Source organism: Rhinatrema bivittatum, chromosome 2 (genome assembly GCF_901001135.1).
Source record: "Rhinatrema bivittatum chromosome 2, aRhiBiv1.1, whole genome shotgun sequence".
Lineage (NCBI taxonomy): Eukaryota > Metazoa > Chordata > Amphibia > Gymnophiona > Rhinatrematidae > Rhinatrema > Rhinatrema bivittatum.
This window is the reverse complement of record NC_042616.1, coordinates 119,989,639-120,014,748: the sequence shown is the minus strand read 5'-3', so window position 1 is coordinate 120,014,748 and position 25,110 is coordinate 119,989,639. Positions and strand designations below refer to the sequence as shown.

Sequence of the window (25,110 nt, the reverse complement as noted above, 5' to 3'; positions counted from 1 at the left end):
TGCTTTGCTTACTATTGCTTCCTTTTTGAGAGTCAGGTTCATTGTGTGTCTGGGTCCTCCTCTGCCCTCTCCATGTGCTCACTACTTTATCTCTGGTCACTACCAGAACAGATCCACTGTCACTGCTGTTATCTATTACCTTTATCTGTGAGTGGCTTCTGCTGCTTGGCATGTGCCAACTGCCTTCTCCATGACAGATCAGCTTTTCTAAGTAGGCGTTCTTACACTCATATCTTATTCCCAGGACAATTTGGTCCTTAATCAGCGAGTCCATCAACATACCAAAATCAGTGACCTTTAGTTTAAGGTCAGTAACAAATTCTTCAATTATCAAAAAATCCTGTTATTATAATCAGAAGATATTCCTTTCATATGTCACATTTTTTCATGGCATATAGTAGGCATTAAATTTTTTTCAGCACTGCCTAGCAACTTTTGTTTTCTTTCTGTGAAACTGTAAAAGTATTATATACATCCAGAGCATCTGCTTGAGTCACAGTCGGGAGAGCTATTTTCTGTTCATCCTTTCTTTTATGACATCCAATGGCTCTCAGATACAACAGGAATCTTTGCTGAAGGTGCTTTCAAGATTCTTCAAGATTTCTTGTAAGCTTCAGCTCTGCTGGATGCTTCAAAGCATCCATGTTGCTGCTGTCAGTGACTTTTTTCCACCAGGAGGCGGCATGCATTCCTGCCAGCTGCTCTACAGTACTGGAGATGCTACACTATCCATGCTCTGCCTCTCTATGCTTCAACTGTGCTGCTCAGACTAATCTTTCTTACTGGATTTACAAGAAGATTTATCTTCTTCTGATGATACCTTTGTTGGACTAGCTCACAAGCCTGGGCATTCAGCTTAGCTTAGCTTCTGACATCATAGGCTGTTCCTCTTAAAGAAGGCGATGATACAAGTGGTTAACATGGTTCTTTATTCAACTCAGAACAATCAACATTTCTGACCTGGAATAGGAAGTTTTACATACAGGAGGAATAAACCATTATGCTTTAGATTACAAGTAGATTCAACCTTAGGGATATGCCAACTTTCTCACACCTATCACAGAGAGGCAGCAGAGGGTAATGATGTTTGTGCTTTCTTCCTATGAGGCTGCCCATGAGAAGCCATAGGAGATACACTCCCACAGAATATATAGTGCTTGTTTCACTTCTGTCTTTCAGGCAGCCCATATTGAAAAAGAAAAAAAAAAAAAGAAAAAATTCTAAACAGGTTTGAACTGAACATATATTTTCTTTCAATTTTAAATTTGTGAATGTCAATGTGATAATGTGATGGCAAATTGAATTATAGTTCATGCTACTGCATACCTTGTCTGAATCGTGGTTAATCATTTTAACATCAATTAACGAGTTGATTGTTTTTGTCAATTCTCTCTCATTCATCTGTGTGCTGTCCTGAAGTTCTTTATAACTGACAGTTTCACTGTTGTTGAAGGCAAGCAGGACAGCCATTTGGTAAGTTGTGACCATGGCGACATAGGGTTTGCACAAATAGTTCATTTTTACTTCACCTAGAGAAGCGAAAAAAACCCAGATAAATCAGAAATGCAATACACTGGATAAAAGACTACACTGGGTGACAACTGAATTAGAATTTGTAAAACCTTTTACTTTTTCTGATACTCTGAATCAGGAACCAAAGTGAAGTAGTTACTTGATAATTTCCTTTCCTCTAAGGAAGGCAAGCCAATTCACAGAAGTAGGTTATACACCTCTACCAGCAGATGGAGATGGAATAAAGCTGATGTCATGGACATATAGCCCTGCTCAAACATCAGCCCACCAGTATTCTCTGCAAAAGCCAAACTGTGGGCAAAATGATTATACTTGAACATGATTATTAACAGTCAACCACTCATGCTTCCAACCAATTGTGAACACTGAGCTCAGACAAAAGAATGAACATTCACTAAACTGAGGGGCTGATTATTATACTTACCAGTCCTCCAACGAATAACAGAAACAACACTTCGCATCATCCACACCACAAGGACACATTAAAGGTAAATCGACAGCCAAAGGTGGGCCATGGATTGACTTGCCTTCTTTAAAGGAAATTATCAGGTAAGTAGTAATTTCTCCTTCCACTGCACTCAGGCAAGCCAATCAGCATGAGTGGGATGTACTAAAGCTACTCCTGAAAACATGGGAGGCTGCCCACGATCCAGTCAAATCTGCATGTGAGAAGGCGACATCCTCCTGATCCTGAATGTCTAAGCGATAAAGCTTGGAAAAGGTGTGTAAGAAGGACTGCTTCACTGCTCGGAAAATCTCAACAGGAGACAATAATCAAAGCTCCTCCCACGATACTACTTGAGCCCTAGTAGAATGAGCTCTAACTAGCTTGGGCAAAAGAATTTCAGGATCCACATAGGCGGCCATGATAACTTACTTAACTTACTTAACCCGCATCGCCGGTTTACCTAGTTTACCTCCACCATGGAGCACAAGCAGTCGATCAGACTTTCTGACAGATTTAGTAACCTTCAAGTACCGCATCAGATGGCTCTTGATAGCCAAGGCATGCAAAAGACAATACTCTCTCATCTCTATCCCTGTCCAGCATGGGCAGAGAAACAAACTGATTCTAATGAAACTCCGAAACCACTTTCAGCAAAAAGGAAGGTACAGTCCGAAGCTGTACCATCCCGGAGTCATGCACAGAAATGGCTCATGACAAGAAAGAGCCTGAAACTCAGAAACCCTATGCGCCAAACAGATGGCCAGTAGAAAAATTGTCTTTAAGGTAAGTAGCTGCAAGGAGAGACCATGGCCAAAAGGTTGGACCCACCAAAATCTTTAAAACCAGATGAAGGTCCCACAAGGGCATCAATAGCCGCAAGAGAGGACTGAGATGCTTAACTCCTTTCAAAAACCAGGACACATCCAGATGAGAAGACAAAGGCCCATCCTGGACTTGCCCCCCTATAACAAGCAAGAGTTGCTACCTGAACCTTCAGGGTTTTAAGGGTCAAGCCTTTAAGCAAGCCTTCCTGTAGAAAGTCCAAATTTAATGGAATTTCCACTTTGAGAGGCTGAGAATCTTGTTCCTCATACCAGGCCTCGAAAACTCTCCAAATTCTATCATAAGCCAGAGACATAGAACATTTCCTGGCCAGGAGCAAAGTGCAAATCACTGCAGAAGAATAATCATGCTTCAACAACCGTGCCCTCTCAAGGGCCAAACCGTAAGACAAAATCGACCCAGACCATCATTTAGAATGGGTCCCTGACACAACAGATCCTTCCTGAGTGGCAGTCTGAGAGGACTACCCATCAGCAGCCTCTGCAGATCAGCATACCAGGGCCAATCCAGAGCCACCATAATTACAGTTTCAGTCTGGCTTGTAATCTTTCAAATGATCTTGCATATCAATGGCCATGGCAGGAAGGCATACAACAATTCCCTCTGCAGCCACACCTGAATGAAAGCATCGATACCCAGTGCTTTCAGATCCCTTCTGTGACTGAAGAACCGTGGAACCTTTGCATTGCCGGAGGTCACCAGTAAATCCAGAAAAGGGTGACCCTAGTGCGGAAATATGAGCTGAAAGGCTTCGTCTGATAACTCTCACTCTCCTGGGTTCAAGCTCTGCCTAATGAGAAAGCCGGCCCTTACATTCTCCTTTTCAACAATATGGAAGGTGGCCAGGTCTTGAAGATGTTGCTCTGCCCATACCATGAGTGCATCTATCTCCTCTGATACCTGATGGCTTCTGGTTCCACCAGATGATTGATGTTAAGTTAGTGTCTTGCATATCAGAACATTATTCTGACTATCCGTGCCTTCAGACGCTCAGTGAATTTCAATTATTCCAGCCAAACTGCATGTGCTTCCACGCAATTGATACTCCATTGATGCTCCTCTGCACTCCAGATACCTTGCACCACCAACGTTTGATAGTAAGACCCCCAACCCAGAAGGCTTCCATCTCTTGTGAGCACTAACGAATCCGGTATCTCCAAGAAAACTCACTTCCTGAGATAACCTATCTGCAACCACCATTGCAACTGGACACTCACCTCCAATGACAAGTGAAGACACTGGAGTTTCTCAGTGTTTCTTTCAATACAAAGCAGGACAGCGTGTTTCTGCCAGAGTCGCATTCAGAGGCTGATTGGTCAAGTTCAAACCCTGTGAAGGACGCCCAACAATGTGGTCTTATTTTGCAGGTCCTGGGTTTGATTTGAGCCTTCTCCTAAGAATGTGGATTCCACTGGGAAAGCAACATATGCTGAAGAAGCTGCATGTACGCCCTCGCCGAGGGAACTACGTTCAAAGTGGCTCAAATCAAACCCAGGACCTGCAAAATAAGACCACATTGTTGGGTGAAATGTCCTTCACAGGGTTTGAACTTGACCAATTAGCCTCTGAATGCGACTCTGGCAGAAACACTCTGTCCTGCTTTGTTTTGAAAGAAACACTGAGATACACCAGTGTCTGAGAAGGCTGTAAGCTGCTCTTGGTCACGTTCACCACCCAGCCTAGTTCTTGCAGTAAGGTGATAACCTTGCGAGATCCCAGGTGACTCTTCTATGCTCTTGGCCCGAATCGACCAGTTGTCCAGATACGGATGAACCAGGATGCCATCCTTATGCAAGGATGCTGCTACCACAACCTTGAACTTGGAAAAGGTCCTAGGCACAGTGGCCAGCCCAAAAGGCAGGACCTGAAACTGATGATGACGTCCTAGAACGACAAGCTGCAGGAACTGTTGATGCTCCTGGCAAATGGGAATATGCAAATATGCCTCCGTCAGATCCAGAGACGTGAGAAATTCTCCTGATTGCACTGCCATTATTATGGAGCGCAGAGTTTCCATTCGGAAATGAGTCACTCGTAAACGTAGATTGAATTTTTTGAGATCCAGGATTGGCCAAAAGGACCTCTCCTTTTTGGGTATGAAAAAATAAATGGAACAGCGGCCTGTATTTTCTTGTGGTTCGGGAACTGGAATGGCGGCCTTCAATTCCAACAGCCTCCTTAAAATAGTCTCCAATGCCATCCTCTTCTGTAGGGAGTTGCAGGGGGAGATCAGAAAGGCATCTGGAGGAATGCGAAGAAACTCTAGAGCATAACTGTCCTTTATCACTTCCAGAACCCATTGATCCGAGGTGATCTGGACCCAGCTATCTTCTGTACCAGCCGGTGAATCTGCACACCTTCACTGTGAAGCCTGAGGTGCTCCACTCTCAGAGTCTGCATCCTTCCAAGGCTTTGTGGGCCGAAAGGACAAATCTACTGAAGGGACAAGGCCTCTGAGTAGTCACTCCCCTATAAGGATGAAAACACCTGTAATCTCCAGTGCGACCTCTTGCTCCAAAAGGATGCGAGGCCTGCTTCTTATCCTCCAGCAAACGAGGGACCTGGGATTCTCCCCATCTATTTGCCATTTTTACCAACTCACTGCTGAACAAAAGATAGCCCTTTTGGACAACCCTGCAGAAAGGTCTGTAGTTCCTGAAAAAATTACATCCAGGAAAAGGAGGATAGGTCCACACCAGGCCCCATAGGCCCAAATTGGATGCTCTCTAACAGAACATCCCATGAAGATGTCTCTATCAATGGGTAGACAGAAGAAGGAGACACCCCCACTGTGCCACTTTCAGCCCCACTCCCCTCTCTTCGAGGGGATGGACCAGCATCTGAAAAATCAGCAGCAGGAAAATCACCTCGAGCATCCAGGCAGCACTGACACAGACTCGCAGAAATCCCTGGCTGAATTACTCTTATATGGCAGCAGCACAGATCTCTAAATGCTTAGACTTCTTCACCATTGGCGCCATACTTCCCCATACTGAGCTGCATGCGGTTCCGTGCCCACTCAATTACGAACTCAAGAAAGCGCTCACTGGAAGGCTGCAAAGGTATGCACCCAAACCTGGCGTATAACTATATGCCGAAAGATAGGTCGCGGCCTTACATGCACAAGTAGGCACATCATGCATGCTGATATCACTACACTACCACGTGGCTAGAAGGTGCACAAGCAAATGTGCCGTAAAAAAAACGCCACCAAGATCTACCAAGCGGCTGGAAGACCAAGCCTGAAAGTGGGGCTTAGCCAAAGGCTGCTCAACCCACTGAGCCCACACCGCCACCACGCCTCACTAAACTCCTCGGAGAAGTGAGATGAAGGAAGAGATGGATGCTGACCATCAACACTGATGGAAGAAGACTCGGTAAGGAAAAGAACAGAGGAAATAAAATATCTCTATTTTCTATTTTTTTTTTAAACTTTCCTTTACCTGAGCTCAGCCCTCCCTGGCTGAGAGCATGAATGGGTCTCCAGCTATGGGGGGGAAAAGCGAAAGCCTTCACCGCCGGGCCTCTTTTGTCTTCTAATCATTTAAAAAACTTTTTTTTTTTTTTTAAGACCACGCTTGACTAGGCTACAGGACTCCAGACACTCAACTGAGGGAGGGACACACTGCACCTCAGGAGTACAGGCGGTGCTTCCAAATTTCTCCTTTCTTCTTAATTTTCCACTTCATTATTTTTTTTTTTTACTACAAGCAATCCCCAGTAGGGAGATGCATGCTCACCACCTGCTGGAGACTGAGAATACTGGTGGCAGGCTGATGTCAGTGCTAGAACTATATATCTGTGACATCAGCTTTACTTAGTCTCCATCTGCTGGTAGAGGTGCATAACCCACTCATGTGGATTGGCTTGCCTGAGTGCAAAGGAAGCACATTTTTGCAAATGGGAATCAAAGGGCAGAATAGGTACAAAGCATAGTTATACCTTTGAGTCTGGAGATACCAGGTCTCGGAGTCCAGACCCAAATGCATGCCCACACTTTGTACCTGTTCTGCCCATTGACTCCCATTAACATTTAAAACCTGTGGGTGTTCGTTCCATTTCTCCCAGGCCTGGGAGAACTAGGACAGGGATAAGCAAACTACAGCTCATTGGCCAGAAATGGCTCATCTTCTACATCCTTCCAGGCCACCTACCTCCCAGACATATACTATATCATCTGGCCTACTGCCCAGTGTCATCAGTGATGGCCTGTAATACAATGGTGACGCATGTGATGTTTGCCTTCATGAATGACTTTGGGCTGTGCCTCTACTGTACTGCACAGCTGAAAAATATATAATTCTACTGACTCTTCTTCTTTCTCCATTTCTGTCAGCATCTGGGTGCAAGAGCCACTTGAGATGGAAGCTTGGACTCCTCTTGCCAAGAATCTGCTGCATGTGCACAGGCAATGGCTAGAGACGACTCAAGGTGGAGTATGCTGATACATTTTCATGCAAGTCAGAAAAATCCTTGCAGCGGAAGACTGTTAACGATTGGATGTGTCAACAGAGTGGGCATTAAAACTCTATTGCCCACTCTTCCAGCCAACCCAACCTCCACATCCATTCCCATACTGCACTGCGCACATGTGGGCACAAGGGGGAACATAGCGGCCAGCTTGTACTTGGGCGTGAGAGCTGCTTGAAAGGGAAGATTGGACTCCCACTAATGTCTGCACATTGCGGAGCCAGCTCCCATGCTGCTCAGTGTGCACTAGTCACCAACCTGGAAGAGCAGGGCCCAGAACAGCAGCAAGGCTGGAGTTCACTGGCAGACCCCAAGAGGAGCCAGAAATGGCATTTGTAAGGTGGGTAGAGAGCACAACCTGGAGGCTGCTGATGCTGCAGCAAGGCAAGCATCCAGCAATGGCAAACAGCTCATGGTATGCCAGTGAGGGAGAGCAGCATTTGAGTAAAGAGATAGAAAGAAGTAACCAGTGAGAGAGGTAGGTGAGTGAGAAAGAGGGAGAATGTTTGTGTATGAGAGATGTATGTGAGATAGATGGGGGGAGCGAGAGTATAAGTGATAAGTATTGAAGTGAGGGAGAGAACATGTGCAAGAGAGAGAAAGCATGTGTATGAAAGAGAGAGAGAGAGAGATGCAAGTGAAAGTGAGGGATGTGAGAAAGAGAGAGGGAGACAGTATGTGTAAGTGAAAGAGAGAGATATGCAAGTGAGAGCGAGAGCTTTAAGGGGGCTCAAAGACTTTCAAGGGAACCTCTCCACTCAAGGAGTTCCAAGAGGAAGCCTTCCTGCCCCTGTAACAAATGGTAGTCAGTAACATGGGTCATCCCTGCTCTATAATCAACACCAACGTTAAGAAATCTGTAGCAGGCCACCCAATTCTGGGTGTGTCATTTCGTTTTCTATTTTTTAGGAACCAGGTGTCAAATTTTAGATGACCAGGTGACCTGACTCTGGGGATTTTTTAGCCCTGAGGTCCATTAACAATTATTAGCCAGGCAGATGTAGGGACTTCAACACAGAACGAATCTACCCATTTGGATCTGCCAGAATCTGCAAAAGACCCAAACTGGCCAATATCAGAGACAGGATGATGGCTCTATGAACTACTGATCTAACCAAGCATGGCACTTCTTACATTATGATGAGACAAAACTAGATTTGGTCACATTGGAGGGTCAGTAAAAACAATTTTTTAGAAATATGCACAGCACAATGTATTTAGGGAATTCCTCTGGGAAAAAAACCAACTAGATATGGTTTATTTAAACAGTCAAAAATATCTAGATTACAATCTCAGTGATATACTGGAAAATGTATATAGGAAGGAAGCATACATACACACACGTTTTTCTTTCATTGAAGAATTCCTGAAGGTGGTATATGATTCAATGTAATGGAATGTAATTTCACTTTACTCATGCTTTTCTACAAAGTCTGCACTCAGTTCATGTTTAATAGGCTGAATACCACACATACGCAATACAGCAATATGAAAAAATACATCATAAAATATAAATACAAAGTACATCAATATAAAAATCCCTACTATCTGATCCTCCCCCTATTCTCACTAAGGAGCTGGAACAGTGAATAACAAAACTAAAACAGTAACATAAAAAAAGAATTACATTTCCTCCCAAAACTCACACATTAATAAGAATAAACTTAATTTAAATTCTAAATAATCCCAAACCTAACTTCCCAACCCACCATCCCCATCTTAACTTCCTTCTTAATAACTAACAAACTACCTAAAGCAAGCATCTTATTACTATTAGAAATATGTTTCATGTCATTGTGCTGGACTGGTCGGAATTAGCTAGTACTGAACTATTATGGACTACTAGGATTTCTGTACTGCTCTGTTGTGTACTTACTTGTTCCCTGTTTACAGCTCCATTTTACCTTGTTAATAAAAACAGTGCTATTTTACTGCAGTCTCAAAGAGGAAACTTCCCTGGTTTGTTTATTTTTCTTTAGAAGGCATTCTCTTATTGCAGGGCAAACCTTTTTTTTTTTTGAACAGGGCCATATTATTGGCTGTCATCTGCACCAGGGGTCAGGGAGAGGTGGTCACCCTTGAAGCTCAAGTGGGTCAGTCTTCCCTGGATAATTGGAAAAAGAAGAAACACAGTGCTACCGTCTCTCTCTCCCCTCCTCTAGCAGGTTAGTCCCCAGGTTGGACCAGGCAAAAAAATACCTAAAGTTCTCCCTAGGCTGGTCCAGCCTGAGGATTAACATGCAGGTTCTGTCTCTCCCTCACTCTGGCAGTATTATTCACATCCTACCTACCTTTGGGGCTAGATTGTCGAGAGAGGAACTCAACAGTGAAAGGCTTGAAAGTAGGTCTGCTAACCACCCTCTTAAGGGTAGTAACTGCCACTCTGTGCCTGTTAAGCTTTTTTTTTTTTTTTAATTCCCATCCTCTAGCCTTTTAGGGATCCACAGTGTTTATCCCATGCCCCTTTGAAATCCTTCACAGTTTTAGTCTTCACCACTTCCTCCGGAAGGGCATTCCAGGCATCCACCACGCTCTCAGTGAAGAAATATTTCCTGACCCTGGTTCTAAGCCTTTCTCCCTGGAGTTTCAAATTGTGAACTCTAGGTTCTACTAAATTGTTTCCAATGGAAAAGGTTTGTTGACGACTAAGGTTTTAAAGATCCATGGTCGTCAACAAACCTTTTCCATTGGAAACAATTTACTAGAACTAGGGGGTCACGATTTGAAACTCCAGGGAGGAAGACTTAGAACCATTGTCAGGAAATATTTGTTCACTGAGAGGATGGTGGATTCCTGGAATGCCCTTCCAGAGGAGGTGGTGAAGACTAAAACTGTGAAGGATTTCAAAGGGGCATGGGATAAACACTGTGGATCCCTAAAAGGCTAGAGGATGGGAATAAATAAAAAAAACTTAACCGGCTTGGAGCAGCAGTTACTACCCTTAAGAGAAACATGGGGGTAACCTGCCTGGAGCAGCAGTTATTACCTTTAAGAGAAACATGGGGATAATCTGCATGGAGCGGCAGTTACTACCTTGGGAAACTTGCTGAGCAGACTAGATGGACCATTTTGGTCTTTTTCTGCCATCATTACTATGTTACTATGTAGAAGGTCCTGGTAGCAGAACTCCAACTTCTGCCATAGACTAACAGTACCCATGGAAACTTGACTCCAATTCTGATTAAGAGTTAAGTTTCTAATGCTATGAAAACACATGCTCAGCCTATGCACCACTCTGCACCATTAGGATAAAGTGTGATTGGGGGGCATAAATAACAAAGCAGGGTTGGCCAACTCCAATCCTCAACAGCTACTAACAGGCCTAGTTCTCAGGATATTCATCATAAATGTGCAAAATATATATTTGCATACAATGGAGGCAGGGCATGCAAATCTCTCATGCATATTCTGTTACGTTTGGTGGTCCAAGGGCTGCTCCCACGGACGGCCGCACACACCTTCCGACTGGGCCTCCGCTGGCTTCAAACGCAACCAAGGCTGCCCTTCAACGCAGCAGAATGCCACTGGCCCAAGCTGTCATGCCTCCCCATGGATGCCCGTCAGTACATGTGGCTGGACGCTAAAAGCCCAAGCACCATGCCTCTCTCTAGGCGCACATATGCATCCCTTCTCGCTACTTAAAGGTACCACGGCGGGAAATCTCCTTTGTCTCCTGTTGATGATGCCAGCAACCAGGGCATATAAGAAGGCTTGGCAATAGGTTTCCCTACTCTAGTAGAAGTGCATGTTGCTCCAGCGTCCTGTCTCCTATTCCAGTGTTCCTTGCCTTCAGTTCTTCATTCCAGCATCCTTGTCTTCAATTCTTCTACATCCCCCTTGCTGCCCACCAGTTCTTCTCCTTGCCTTCCTGCCCTGCTTATTCATCCTGCCATTCCTTTCGAATGGATACCTGATATTGACCACTGCCTACCTCTGGATACTCTTGACTGCCACTGACCACTGTTTGCTGCTGGATGCTCTTGATTGCCGTCTGTCACTGACCTCTGCCTGCCAGGATTACTTTTGACTGCTGCCTGCTTCTGGATAAGCTTCACCACTGCCTGCCACTGGATATGCCTGTCCTACGTCTTTCTCTGACCCAGCTACCTTGATGGATCTCATCGCCATTTGCAGAGGCCCCCACCTAAGACCTGCAGGTCCCAGCACCCAAAGGCTCAACCCAAGGAGAATATGAGCTGGTAAGGACGAAGCTCCAGCTGGGCCTCTGCTTTGTCTAGGTCCGCCTGCCGACGGTGGGGACTTGCAGAGACCCTGCAGGTTGCATCAATCCTACCTTGGCCTAAGGGTCCACGAACACAATATGTTGCCGATGCCATGGATTCGGCAGACTTAACATCCCTGCAGGCCATTCTGGGTCTTGACCACAGGCTGCAGGATCAGCAAATACTCCTGGAACTCCTGGCTGTCCACATGATCGGATGCACTGACCTTCTCGTGGGTTCACCGCCTCCTACATCAGTGTCATAACCTCCCGAAGCCTCCAACAATCCTATACTGCAGCTGCCAGCCCCGCCCCGGTTCGCCAGGGACCTCAAGCGATACCGGGGATTTTTGAATCAGTGCTATATGCACTTTTCCTTACAAACAATATTGTTTCCTGATGACCTGACTAAAATGACCTACATTCTCTCCCTAATGGATGGAACAGCCCTAGCATGCCCCCCCCCCCCCCCCCTGGGAGCATGTGCATCAATTGCTGCACGACTTGCACAAATTTACCAAAGTGTTTAGAACTGTCTTTAAAGAGCCTGGTAGTACAGCCACTATGGCTTCTGACTTACTCCACTTCTGCCAAGGCTCCAGAACCTTGGCAGGACTTTGCCAGAAAATTTCAGACCCTGACATCGCACTCTTTCTCAAGGGCGTCTCCTCAAAGATTATGGACGAGCTCACTGCTCAGGACCTCCCATCCTCCTTAGGATGACTCATCGAATTGGCTGGGAAAACTGACCGCCGTTTCCAGCAGAGGGCATGAGAGGTTTGCCCACCCTGAATGACCATTACATTGGCACCCCAGTTCCAATGCCTGCTTTTGCCTACGACTCCTGCTCCTTTGACCTCTACTCTTCCTGAAGTGCCCAAAAAAATGGGCTGTAGCTGTTTGGCACCAGAAAAGAGATTCTGCCGTAGGCTGCAGGGCCTATGCTTATACTGCGCTGGCTGAGGACATTTTGGCCCAATGCCTGTTGAAGTCAGGAAACCTCAGCACCTAGGGTCCAGCAGGGAGATAACCCTAGGCCTTAGAGTTCCAGCTCCCCAACTACTACTTCCCGTGACCTTGGAATTGTGTTCCATGCACTTCTCCACACAGGCATTTGTGGACTCAGGCTCTGGAGGGAACTTTATCTTGAAGGAACCCATTCCCATGGTCTGGAGAAGCTTCTCTTATGATAATCTCTTCCATATATGGAGACCCTTTTCCAGGCCAAGTTACCCCGACCACAATAGCAGTAACCTTATACACTAGCCTTCTACATCTGGAGAGACTCAGGGCCATTCATCCCATTGTTCTGGGATTATTTTGGCTACAACAGCATCATCCACACTTTGACTGGGCTACTCTACAACTCACCCGGTGGTGCCGAGAGTATACAGATTCTTGCTTGGAGCATATGGAATCTCCTAGTCCCATGACTATGGCCATAGCACTTCTGGGGCTTCCCCCACGGTATGCAGACTTTGAGGATGTCTTCTTGAAGAAAAAGGCCATGATCTTGCCGCCTCACCTTGCATATGACTGCGGAATTGAGCTCCTCCCTGATGCCAAGCCCTTTCGGATATGGGTCCCAACCTTTGTTGCTTCCCAAGACTCAAACCATGTCCACTCTCCCCCCATCATTCCCCAAAACCACAATTCACTTCAGGAAACCCTGCTCCTCAGATGTCTTAATCAATCATCTTCATGGCATGCTATCACCAACAAAGTCGCAGACCAAACCTGCCCACTAACCACCAAGGTGCTTCTCAAGGCCCAGGACAACAGAAAACCCTGGTTCACACCGGAACTGAAGGCCATCAAATTAGACCTCAGAAACAAAGAACATATTTGGCGCAGAAATCCCTCTACCACTACCCAAGCAATCTATAAATCCAACCTCAACAAGTATAAGAACACCATCTTCAAAACAAGGAAAGACTTCTTTGTAGGGAAGAAGGACGGTACCTTACGTCCTTGTATCGACTATCGAGGTCTGAACGAGATCACAATCAAAGATCGATATCCCCTGCCTTTAATCTCAGAGTTGTTCGACCGGCTTCAAGCTGCCAAGATATTCTCGAAACTTGACCTGAATGGGACCTATAACTTAAGTTCCCGACTCTCTCAACAAGCACCTTGTCTCTATGTCTCTTGATCCATCGGACACCCAATCAGCAACAGCTAAGGAAGAACTTTAAATCTTGCTGCTCCCGGCGCCACGCGCCGAAGGAGCACAACAAAGAGGCCTGCAGGGCAGCTTCTTTCCTCGTAATCACTTCCTCTCCTTTGCCCTTCTTCAGACACTGATTTTCACACCAACTTTGTCTAGGCTTTAAAGAGTTCACTTCCCCCTTTAAAATGCACTCCTTTACCATCCCTATCATCAGCAAACACCTCAGACACAAAGAGAAACCTCCTCAGTTTCATCCCATCCAGCAGAAGAGACTAATCCCTATTATTCTCTCACCGGTCACACAACTACTAGGCCTCTCATGGACTCCATCTTCTTGAGCTCGGAAAAAAGACAACCTCACCTACTCAATCTTCTTGACCTGTGGCCCCTCACGGGACTTCCCCCTGTGGGCATGGTCAGCTGCCACAGTGTCCAAGGGTCCACCCAAACCTCACTAACTATAACAGCTTGCTAATTCCATGGATCCGGCACAGCTCAATGCCTTGCAGGCTATTCCTTGCCTGGCCCTGCGCATTGCTGAACAACAGGACGTATTGGAGAAACTCACTTCTGCGTTTCATCAGTTGCACGCACAGAAGAATCAAAGCGCTGCTTCCAGTAATGAAGGTCAGTTACCTGAAGTAACTATAAAGACTATGGTACCTCTGGCTGCTACAGTTCATTTCTCTGGTGAAATTCAAAGAATTAGAGGTTTCCTAAATCAGTGCTGCATGCATTTTGCATTACAGCCTTCTCGCTTCCCCACAGCCTATGCCAAGACTACTTATATTCTATCTTACCTTGATAGAAGGGCCTTGTCTTGGGCCTCAACACTGTGGAAACGTAAGGATCCAATTCTGCAGGATATTGACGGATTTTTGGATTTGTTTAAATCCGTTTTTGATGATCCTGCTTGACTGACTGTTGCTGGTTCTGCTCTGGTGGACCTGAAGCAAGGCAACCGACCACTTGCTGATTTTGCAATAGAGTTCAAGACTCTTGCTACCGAATTATGCTGGGATTCTAAATGTCTGAAAACCCTCTTCTTCAGACGACTGGATACTCGCTTGAAAGACGAGCTGGCCGCTCATGAGACACCTGACTCGCTGGATGTACTTGTGGCTTTGGCCACTAGAATTGACCACCGGCTTCGTGATAAGGTGAAAGAACTCAAGCCTAGTAAAGGACCGGTTCAGAAGGAGGTTCGTGCTAAACCTGCACTTCAGATGATACCAGCAATACCTGTCGCCAGTGGAGAGGAACCGATGCAACTTGGTCGCAGTCACCTGACTTCACAAGATAGAAGACTTCGGAAGAGGCATGACCTGTCAATTCGTCCGGGAAACGGACGGGCCTAAGTCCTGCGGGAGGACTGTTCTTAGGTCTTACTACGTCCTCTCCTCCGCTCTCTCTCCCAGTCTCCCTGATCTGTAGACAGTCTGAAATTCAAACTCTTGCCCTGGTGGATTCAGGGGCAGGAGGCAACTTTATACTTCGATGCCTAGTGGAACATCTAAGGATTCCCCTCGTCACTTTGAAGATTCCACTGCTCTTATCATCTATCCATGGAAAGCCTTTGCCGGGTGACATGACCCATTGCACCGAACCGGTAACCCTCCACACTGGAGTCCTCCATACTGAGTCAATTTCCTTCTTTGTGTTAGAGAAGGCCATGCACCCTATCGTTCTGGGGTTACCCTGGTTGCAATCGCCTCAATTCGACTGGGTCACCTTGGAACTCTCCCGCTGGGGCCCAGGTTGTCATGGCACGTGCCTTAAGGTTTCTCCTGTCCTCTGCATGCCTACAACTCCAGTGATGCCAGGACTGCTGCCTCAATACGCATCATTCGCTGATGTGCTCTCCAAAAAAGCTGCTGACATCCTTCCTCCACCTAGATCTTATGATTGGGCCATAAGGCTGAAACCGAACATTGAACTCCTAAAGGACGTGTCTATCCACTCTCTGCAATAGAGAATAAGGCTATGTCTGAGTACATAGAGGAGAATTTACAGAAATGATTCATTAGACCATCAAAGTGTCCAGCCGGCGCAGGCTTCTTCTTTGTAGGGAAGAAGGACGGTACCTTACGTCCTTGTATCGACTATCGAGGTCTGAACGAGATCACAATCAAAGATCGATATCCCCTGCCTTTAATCTCAGAGTTGTTCGACCGGCTTCAAGCTGCCAAGATATTCTCGAAACTTGACCTGAATGGGACCTATAACTTATTTCGCATTCTCAGTGGCGACAAATGGTAAACAGCCTTCAACACTCGAGATGGTCATTTCGAGTACTTAATAATGCCCTTCGGCCTGTGCAACGCACCCACGGTGTTCCAGAACATGATGAACGACATCTTGCGGGACCTGTTGTACAAGAGTGTCGTAGTGTACCTAGATGATATCCTGATATTTTCTCAGGACTTGTCTACTCATCTAGAGGATGTCAAAAAAGTACTACGAAGACTACGAGAACATCGGCTCTACGCCAAGCTAATCAAGTGCGAATTCCATAAGGACTCTGTGCCTTTTCTTGGTTACATTGTGTCTAAAGATGGCTTCCAGATGGACCCCCAAAAATTAGAGAATATTAAAAATTGGTCACAACCTACCAGCCTGAAGGCCCTGAGATAAGTTTTGGGGTTCACTAATTACTATAGAAGCTTTATAAAGAGCTATTCTTCTTTAACTGTGCCCTTAACTGCAATGACCCGGAAAGGGGCCAACGCTTCTAAATGGTCTGCGGAGGCCAAATCCGCGTACGAGGAATTAAAGACTGCCTTTTTCACTGAACCGTGCCTGCGTCATCCAGGCCCTGACAAGCCATTCATCATGGAGGTCGATGCTTCTGATGTCAGTGTGGGGGCTGTATTGAGCCAAGCTGAAGGCTCCAAATCCTTATGTCCCTGCTCCTTCTTTTTGCGATGTTTTTCTCCGGCAGAGAAGAACTATGGGATCAGAGATAAAGAGCTCCTGGCTATTAAGTTAGCATTCGAGGAATGGCGGCCTTGGCTCGAAGACGCTCAACATCAAATTACCATGTTTACGGACCATAAAAATCTAGAGTATCTCCGCCGTGCGCAACATCTTAACCATAGACAAGCCAGATGGTCCTTATTTTTTTTAACCGTTTTGATTTTGTGCTCAAATATCGCCCCGGAGACAAGAATACCAGAGCTGATGCCCTGTCATGCTCCTTTCTCTCGGAGGATGTTTCAGAAGAACCTCAGCATATAATCGACCAGAAGAAAGTCATCTTGGGTGCTACCCATTCTGTGCCCGCAGGTAAAACCATCATGCCTAAACATCTCAGGAAGAAAGTGCTCTATTGGGCTCACAATTCCAAGCTGGCTCGCCATCCTGGTCAACACCGTACCCTGCTGAAGCTCCAGAAGTATTATTGGTGGCCAACTATCAAGGAAGATACACTCTCCAACGTAGCATCTTGTGCCAACTGTGCTAAGCACAAACCTACTTCTGGCCAACCATGGGGATTGCTGCAACCGCTTCCAGCTCCGGAACAGCCCTGGATGCATATCGCTACTGACTTTGTAGTTGATCTTCCCCTCTTTGGAGGTATGAATACCATTTGGGTCACAGTCGACTGCTTCAGCAAGATGGCCCATTTCGTGACTCTGCCTGGCTTACCTTCAGCCTTGGAGCTTGCGACGCTCTTCATAACCCACATCTTTCGCCTTCACGGCCTACTGAAGCACATAGTCTCGGATCGAGGATCACAGTTCACGGCAAAATTCTGGAAGGCTTTGTGCAAGCTTTTCGACTTCTCTCTAGATAATACATCTGCCTATCATCCTCAATCAAATGGCCAAACAGAAAGGATGAATAGGACCCTGAAACAGTTCATTCGGGCCTATGTGAGTTGCCATCAAAATAACTGGGCCGAACTGTTACCATGGGCTGAATTCGCCATTAATTCTCATCCAGCATCATCCACTGGAACAAAACCTTTTGAAGTGGTATATGGATGTTTACCATCACCGCCACTTCCACTTAAGCTTTCAGTGGCGTCCCCAGCAGCTCAATCCACTGCTGATGATATCCATCAATCATGGACTCAGACGAAAGAAACGCTACTCAAAGCGAGTGATCGAGCCAAAAGGTTTTATGACGCTCACCATTCTAAAGCGCCTGTCTTTCAACCTGAAGACAAAGTCTGGCTATCCACTAAGCACCTTAGACTGAAGTTACCCTCCACTCGATTTGCTCCTCGCTATGTTGGACCATTTCCAATCCTCTATCGTCTTGGCAACATCACTTACAGTCTGAAGCTACCACCTGGATTAAACATCCACAACGCTTTCCATGTTTCACTTTTGAAACCACTCATTCTCAGTGAGTTCTCTTCCAAGTCTCAGGAACCATCTCCCATCAATGCAGAAGATGACCTAGAATACAAGGTCGAAGCTGTCCTTGATGTCCGAAGACGAGGCAAGACTTGGGAATACCTTCTTTCGTGGGAAGGTTTTGGCCCCGAAGAAAATTTTTGGGAGCCTCTGGCTAATATCCCTGACAAAGAGATGCTCCATCAGTTTCATCTCTCGCATCCTTGGAAACCTAAACCTGGTACCCACAGAGGAGACCACCCTTTGAAGGGGGGTACTGTTGCGACCTTCGCTGCCTAATGGCTTCACTACGCCTACCTTTCCTTTTCTGTGACTCCTCCTGCTCTTCATGGACGCCTGGCTGCCGCGGTGTCTGTCTGCCGTCCTCTCCGGCGTCCCTGGACCGGCTTGGGCGCTGCCTCCCGCCATGTTCTTCAGGTACCTTAGGGCGCACGCACCGTGCGGCCCTCATTCTTAGTTCCTCATTGGCGCGTTCCTCAGGGGCGTCCCCCTGCCATGATGTCACGCTGCCCGGATATTTAAGCCTATTGCTAGCCATTGAGTTAGCAAGGGTGATCTTACGGATGGGATTCACTCTCCGTATCCAGCTACTCTGCCTTCCAACTTCCATTGGACTCTTTCTGCTAACGGGGTACCCGCTCCTCGGGGGCCTCTTTGCTTCTTTCAGGTCGCTGTCAGGTAACCGGTACTCGCTCCTCGAGGGCCAGCTCTCTCTAGGGGCTTCGCCATACTTGGGACTCTGTGAATGTTCTTTTGTACTCACTTTCTCAGTTCTCTCCACTACAGCACTGCTACTGGAGAAACCGCTGTTCCAGGCCCTGGGGAATACTAGCCCAGCCGGGCTACATCATCTACTCACTACTACCACCTCTGGTGGCTTCTAAAACTGTCTAAATAAAGAACTACCTGTGTTTGTGTGTCCAGAGCTGAGCCTGACCTGTGGCCCCAATGGGACATCCCCCCGTGGGCGTGGTCAGCTGCCACAGTGTCCAAGGGTCCACCCAAACCTCACTAACTATAACAGATACTTCATTTCAAAGTCCAAAAGAGAAATCTGCGCTCCACTAATACTGGACTCCTTGCAACTATCTCCCCAAAACCTCAACTCAACAAGAGAACGTGCTTTCTCATTGACTGGGCCTCTTTTATGGAACACCCTCCCCACTGAACTAAGAATTGAGCCATCATCACAAACTTAAAAAAAAAAAATTAAAAACTTGGCTCTTTGAGATAGCATACCCATCATAATAAGAAGGATCATCATCATCACCACTCTATTTAATGTTTGAAAATCATATTTTATTTTATTTCCCTCCTCTTTAATTAATTCTCCCTCTATTTTTTATCTATCTACTCTCTACTATTTATCACAATGTAACTTTTTCTTTTTTAATCTGTTATATGTAAACCGATGTGATGACTTAAGTTGAATGTCGGAATATAAAAAACAAATAAATAAATAAATACCATAAGAGAGAATCGAGCCGGGTCTTCGTAGGAGATCGCTCCCTGCTGAAGAAGGTCCCTGTATGGCGGTAGACGCAGAGGATTCCCCGCCAATAGTTTTCGCATGTTCGCGTACCATGGTCTTCTTGGCCAATCCGGGGCAACTATAAGGACTAGTCCCCTGTGGTGTTCTATCTTGTGGATAACCCTGCCCAGTAGTGGCCAGGGTGGGAAAGCATACTGGAGGCTTTCCTCTGGCCAGATCTGGACGAAAGCGTCAATTCCCTGAGATTGTGGTTCTCGTCTGCAGCTCAAGAATCTGGGTACCCGGGCATTGCGACAAGTTGCTAGTAGGTCCATGGCTGGGAGACCCCATCGATTTACTATCAGCTGGAAGGCTGTGTCCGCCAGTGACCATTCCCCCAGGTCTAGACCTTCTCTGCTGAGATAGTCCACAGAGATGTTATCTTTTCCCGCGATGTGGGAGGCCGAAATCCCTTGTAGATTTATTTCTGCCCTCTCCAAGAGGGGGTCTGTTTCTAGAGACACCTGCTGACTCTTGGTTCCTCCCTGTTGGTTGATGTAAGCAACGGTCGTTGCGTTGTCCAACATGACTCTGACGGACTCACCATGGAGTCTGTGGCTGAATCGTAGGCAGGCTAGTCTGACTGCTCGCACTTCCAGGTGGTTTATGTTCCATCCCGCCTCTTCCTTGTTCCATTGTCCCTGAGCCGTCAGTTCCTGACAGCGGGCTCCCTTCTCTTGCAGGCTTGCGTCCGTGGTAAGCAAGATCCACTTTGGTGCGGATAGGTTTACGCCTCTGCTTAGGTGTTCTTCCTGTAGCCACCATTGAAGCTGCTCTCGAACCTCTTTCGGTAGCTGGAGGCGAATTGAGTAGTTTTGGGACACTGGATTCCATCGTGATAGTAGGGAACGTTGTAGCGGTCGCATACGGGCCCCTTGCCCACGGAACAACCTCCAGAGTTGATGTCATGAGGCCGAGGACTTGAAGGTAGTCCCATACCTTGGGGCGGACCGAGGTCAACAGCTTTTGTAATTGATCCATTAGCTTCCTTCTTCGTGGAGGGGGAAGGTAGACCTTGTTCTGTTTGGTATTGAACCGGACTCTCAGGTATTCTAGTGACTGGGAGGGCTGTAGACAACTCTTGGTTGTGTTCACGACCCACCCGAGTTCTTGTAGTAGATTCTTGACTCTGGTGGTCGCATGGCGACTCTCCTCTGGAGACTTTGCCCTGATCAGCCAATCGCCCAAATAAAGATGTACCAGGACTCCTCCTTTCCTCAGTGCTGCCGCCACTATCACCATGATTTTGGTGAAGGTTCTGGGGGCGGTAGCTAGTCCGAAGGGTAGCGCTCGGAATTGATGATGATGGCCCAGTATCGCAAATCGCAGGAAGCGCTGGTGGTTCTGATGGACCGGGATGTGAATGTAGGTTTCGAATAGGTCCAGGGAGGTTAAGAATTCTCCTGGCTGTACCGCCATTATAACGGAGCGTAGGGTTTCCATGTGGAAGTGTGGGACTTTCAGGTAACGGTTGACAGCCTTGAGGTCCAGGATAGGCCGGAATGTTCCTTCTTTCTTGGGAACGATAAAATAGATGTAATAGTGGCCAGTATTTTGATGAAGCGTGGGCACTGGGGCTATTGCCTTCAGGCTGAGTAGTCTTGCTAGTGTGGTTTCCACTGCCAGTCTCTTGGAGTGGGAGTGGCACGGCGATTTCATAAATTTGTCTGGGGGAATGCTTTGGAATTCCAGCGAATACCCCTCTCGAATGATAGTTAGGACCCACTTGTCCGAAGTTACCTCGACCCATCTTTGGTAGAAGAGGATAAGTCTGCCCCCTATGTCTTTTTCCTGTGGATGGGTCTGCGTCTTCTCATTGTGGGGTACGGCTGGGGCCTGCCCCTGAGCTTGCTCCTCTCTTAATGTGCCTGTTCTGAAAGGACTGAGATCTTCCTGAAGGACGAGGTGCTTGGGACTGTGTATTCTTGTAAGGCTTAAAGCGCTGTGATCCTCTACCCTTGGTTCTTCAAGGGGAGGAGCGCTGATATGTTCTTTTGTTCCTGTCCTCAGGTAATCGGGGTACTGGAGATTCACCCCATTTGTTGGCTAATTTCTCCAGTTCGCTCCCGAACAGGAGGGATCCTTTAAAGGGCATTTTTGTGAGGTTCGCTTTGGAAGTCGCACCAGCTGACCAATTCCAGAGCCATAATTGTCTTCTTGCCATCACTGCGGCGATGACACCCCTGGTTGAGGTGCGCACAAGGTCTGTGGTAGTATCGGTAAGGAAGGAGACCGCAGGCTCCATCGCTTCTCCGGGTGTGGTTGTGTCTCTGGCGAGGATCAAACAGGAACGCGCAGCAGTAAGCAATTTGTAGCATCATTGCTGATACATCAAAGGACTGCTTAAGGATGGCTTCCAGCCTTCTGTACTGGGCGTCCTTCATTGCCGCTCCTCCCTCCACTGGGAACGTAGTGCGTTTGAGACTGCACAGATCATAGCATCCACTTTAGGAAAACGTAGACGTTCCTTAGCTGTGGGTTCCAGTGGGTATAAAGCTTCTAGAGTCCTCCCCCTTTTGAAAGTGGCCCCTGGAGCATTCCATTCCAGGTCAATCAGTTCCTTAATGGGCTCCAACATAGGGAATTAGCATGAGGCCTTACGGAGGTACACCAGCATGGGATTGTTCTTTGGTTCCACTGTGGACTCCGTGCCTGGAAGATCCAGTGTCTTCACAGTCTGGGACACTAGGGTTGGTAATTCGTCCTTGTGGAAGAATCGGAGCATTCCTGGGGGAATTTCTCCTTCTTCCAGGGAGTCTGTTTCGTCCTCTGAGGTATCTGGATCCCCATCAGAGAGGCTCTTGGTTAGGAGAGGCATGTCTCGAGAAGCCCAGGAGGTGCCGGAAAGGACTTGTGCTTCCGGCTGGGTTTGAGTCAGGTGTATAGCAGGGGCTGGTTGTGCCTGGACAAAGGTCTGCAGCCTTTGAAAAATTCCACACAGGAGAAGGTTCCTGGATCCATGTTGATCCCAGGAGGGGTTGTAGTGGTAGCCCCGAAATGATTTTCCTGCAGGGGCGCCGAGTTGGGAATACTTAGGTCTGGGATGCCATCATCCATGGTACCAGATCCCTCTCCTGGCTGTAGAGGGTCTTGATTTGGTTCTCCCTGGTTCTGTTTGCACTGTTGACACAGGAGGGATTCCAATCCAGGCTGCGCAGTTCTTAAATGGCAGGCTGGGCAAAGGAAGGGACCCTTGGCTTTCTTGGATGGCGGTGCCATTATTTGTGCGTGTGTAGGGCTTAGGAACTCGCCCGTGCATGGAGTTATGCATGTGGATGCGCTTAGTTGTGAGCATTGGATGTGCAGAAGTTATGCGCATGAAGTGCGCACGGGCAACAGAGTTTGTGCGCGCGGCACAGTTATATGCCCAGTTGTGCACGTCGCTTCTTTCTTGTAAATGTTACACTATTCTCGTTTGGGATAGTGTCCGCATCTGCTATGGAGACGGAGAAATATTGAAGGGCTAAGCATGCTGTACAGGTATATGTAGGCTGACGTCAGCTTTGAAATCTGACTCCGTCTCCCATCTGCTATCAGGAGAGCACAATACCCATTGGTCCTGAGTCCATCTGAATACACGCTAGGAAAAGCTCAGTTTTATGTGCACACTTTTTATACGCAAATCTTTTTGCTGCATTGTCATTAACGTTTGCACACAAAAATTGTGAGTACAACTATAGTAAAACTATGTGCATTAATTGCTTTGTCTTCCAAGTCAGGAGGGGATTTTGGAATTAGACCTTTTCAGAGCTGCCAACCAACTCCAGGTAGCCAGGAGCAGGCCGAGCCAATCCTCATTTTACTACCCCTCCCCTTTGAGCTTCTAGTTACTAATTTTCTTAAATGCTGGAATTACAAAGGCCATGCCACCTACTGCTGTAATGCATCAACAAAGAACAGAATGATTTAAGAAAAAGCAAAGTTGAGGTGCTTACTGAGGAGCACATACCATGTTATCTCAGTGATGAATTCAAGTTTCACACTGTTCTGGGGACACAGGGCAAGCAATTAAGAAACAGTGATCTGTAGAAAAAGACAGAAATGGCCCATCTAGTCTCTCCAGCAAAGTGTTTAGGATTGTACCTGTTGTTCCATATAGGTCATGGGGGTGACCTGCGTGGAGCAGCAAGTACAACTCAAAACACCTTGCAAGTTGGATGGGCTATTTCATTCTTTTTCTGCTGTCATGTACTTTCAGGTACTTTCAGGCCGATACAGTAAAGTGCACTCTGGCGGAGCACACTGCTAGCCCCCGGTTGGACATGCGTTTTCAGCACGCTATTTTTACTCCTTATACAGCTTGCTTATTACGGCGGTTACTACCCTAAACCAATTAAGCGATACATCACTTTGAATACATATACAGCACTGCTCTTTGCTTCAACGGTAGGGGGAAATGAGGAGAACAGGTTTTGCATTCAGACAACATCCAACAAGGCACTGATCTGTGCAGTCTGGGTAACCAAGCATCGGGATAACTTGCTTGATGCGGCGGTTACTACCCTTAACCATTAAGCCTCACGCGCACCTTTGATGCAACTCCAACATTACTCTCTGCATGGATGGCAGGAAATTTGAATCAAACAGTTACCAACAAGGGCCCTGAACTTGATGGTTGATGAAACAGATAAGTATGGGAAAGTAAGTGTGGGAGCTTGCTGGGCAGACTGGATGGGCCGACTGGCCTTTTTCTGCCGTCATTTCTATATGTTTGTCCTGGCTCTCATTCAACTGAGGGAGGGAGTAACCAGTCTTTCACCTCAGAAGCCCGAGCAGTGTCCTTACACATGAGATGCTTGCCTATCATCTGCTGGAGTCAGAGAATACTGGCAGGCTCTTATGTGGCAGGCTGGGCAGAGGGCTTGTGCCTTGGTTTTCTTGGCCGGTGGTGCCATGGTTTTGTGCGCGTAGGTTGTTGAAACCCTGGTCTGTGCATTTAATGTGCGCGCCGGGAGGCTTACCTATGCGCTCTGGGTATGCCCAAGATGTGCGTGTAGGCCGGGATGTGCGCTCACTGAGATGCGCGCGCCGCTGTGCGCACAGCCTTAACTTGTGCGCCTGGCACCATTGTGCGTGTAGCTGTGCGTACGGCACCTATGCGCGCGCCGCTGTGTGCACAAGTAATTTGTGCGCCTGGCTCGTCCCTGTGCGCACGGTTCAATTAGGCGGACAGAGCAGCGAAATGGCGTTGGCGACCACGCGAGCAAGATGGCGACCATCTCAGAGGGTCTCCACGTGGGAGGACCTTCGTATCCGATCGGGGTCTAGCTCGGCCTGGGCTGATCAACCCAATGGTACAGACGCCGGCTGGCGATCTGTGCGGCTATCCGAGCCTCAGAGACCAGAGACTTAGAAAAAGTTTTCTACCTTACCTTGTCTCGGCGTTTATCGGTTTCATTCCGGGCGGTCTCCGGCTGCAGGGGGAGAGGGAAGTACCTTCACCGCCACGCTCGGTATTGCACCCGCTGCCTCTCAGCCACTCCCATTGCCGGGGGCTAAGTCCACGCCGGGAACCGGCTACCGGACCGA

At 47.2% G+C, this 25,110-nt stretch overlaps 1 protein-coding gene across 7 annotated transcripts in view; it reads right to left on the bottom strand.

The window, feature by feature from the left end:
- Positions 1 to 25,110, bottom strand: part of CUL2 (cullin 2) — a 323,154-nt gene that overhangs the window by 67,295 nt on the left and 230,749 nt on the right. For 6 of the 7 annotated variants that reach the window (XM_029588577.1, XM_029588576.1, XM_029588575.1 and 3 more), the window contains one exon: positions 1,327 to 1,529. In XM_029588577.1, coding sequence (XP_029444437.1) covers positions 1,327 to 1,529 — 203 coding nt within the window. Of the gene's footprint in view, positions 1 to 975; positions 1,173 to 1,326; positions 1,530 to 25,110 lie in introns of those variants that run through there. The other variant, XM_029588580.1, reaches the window with a different exon arrangement.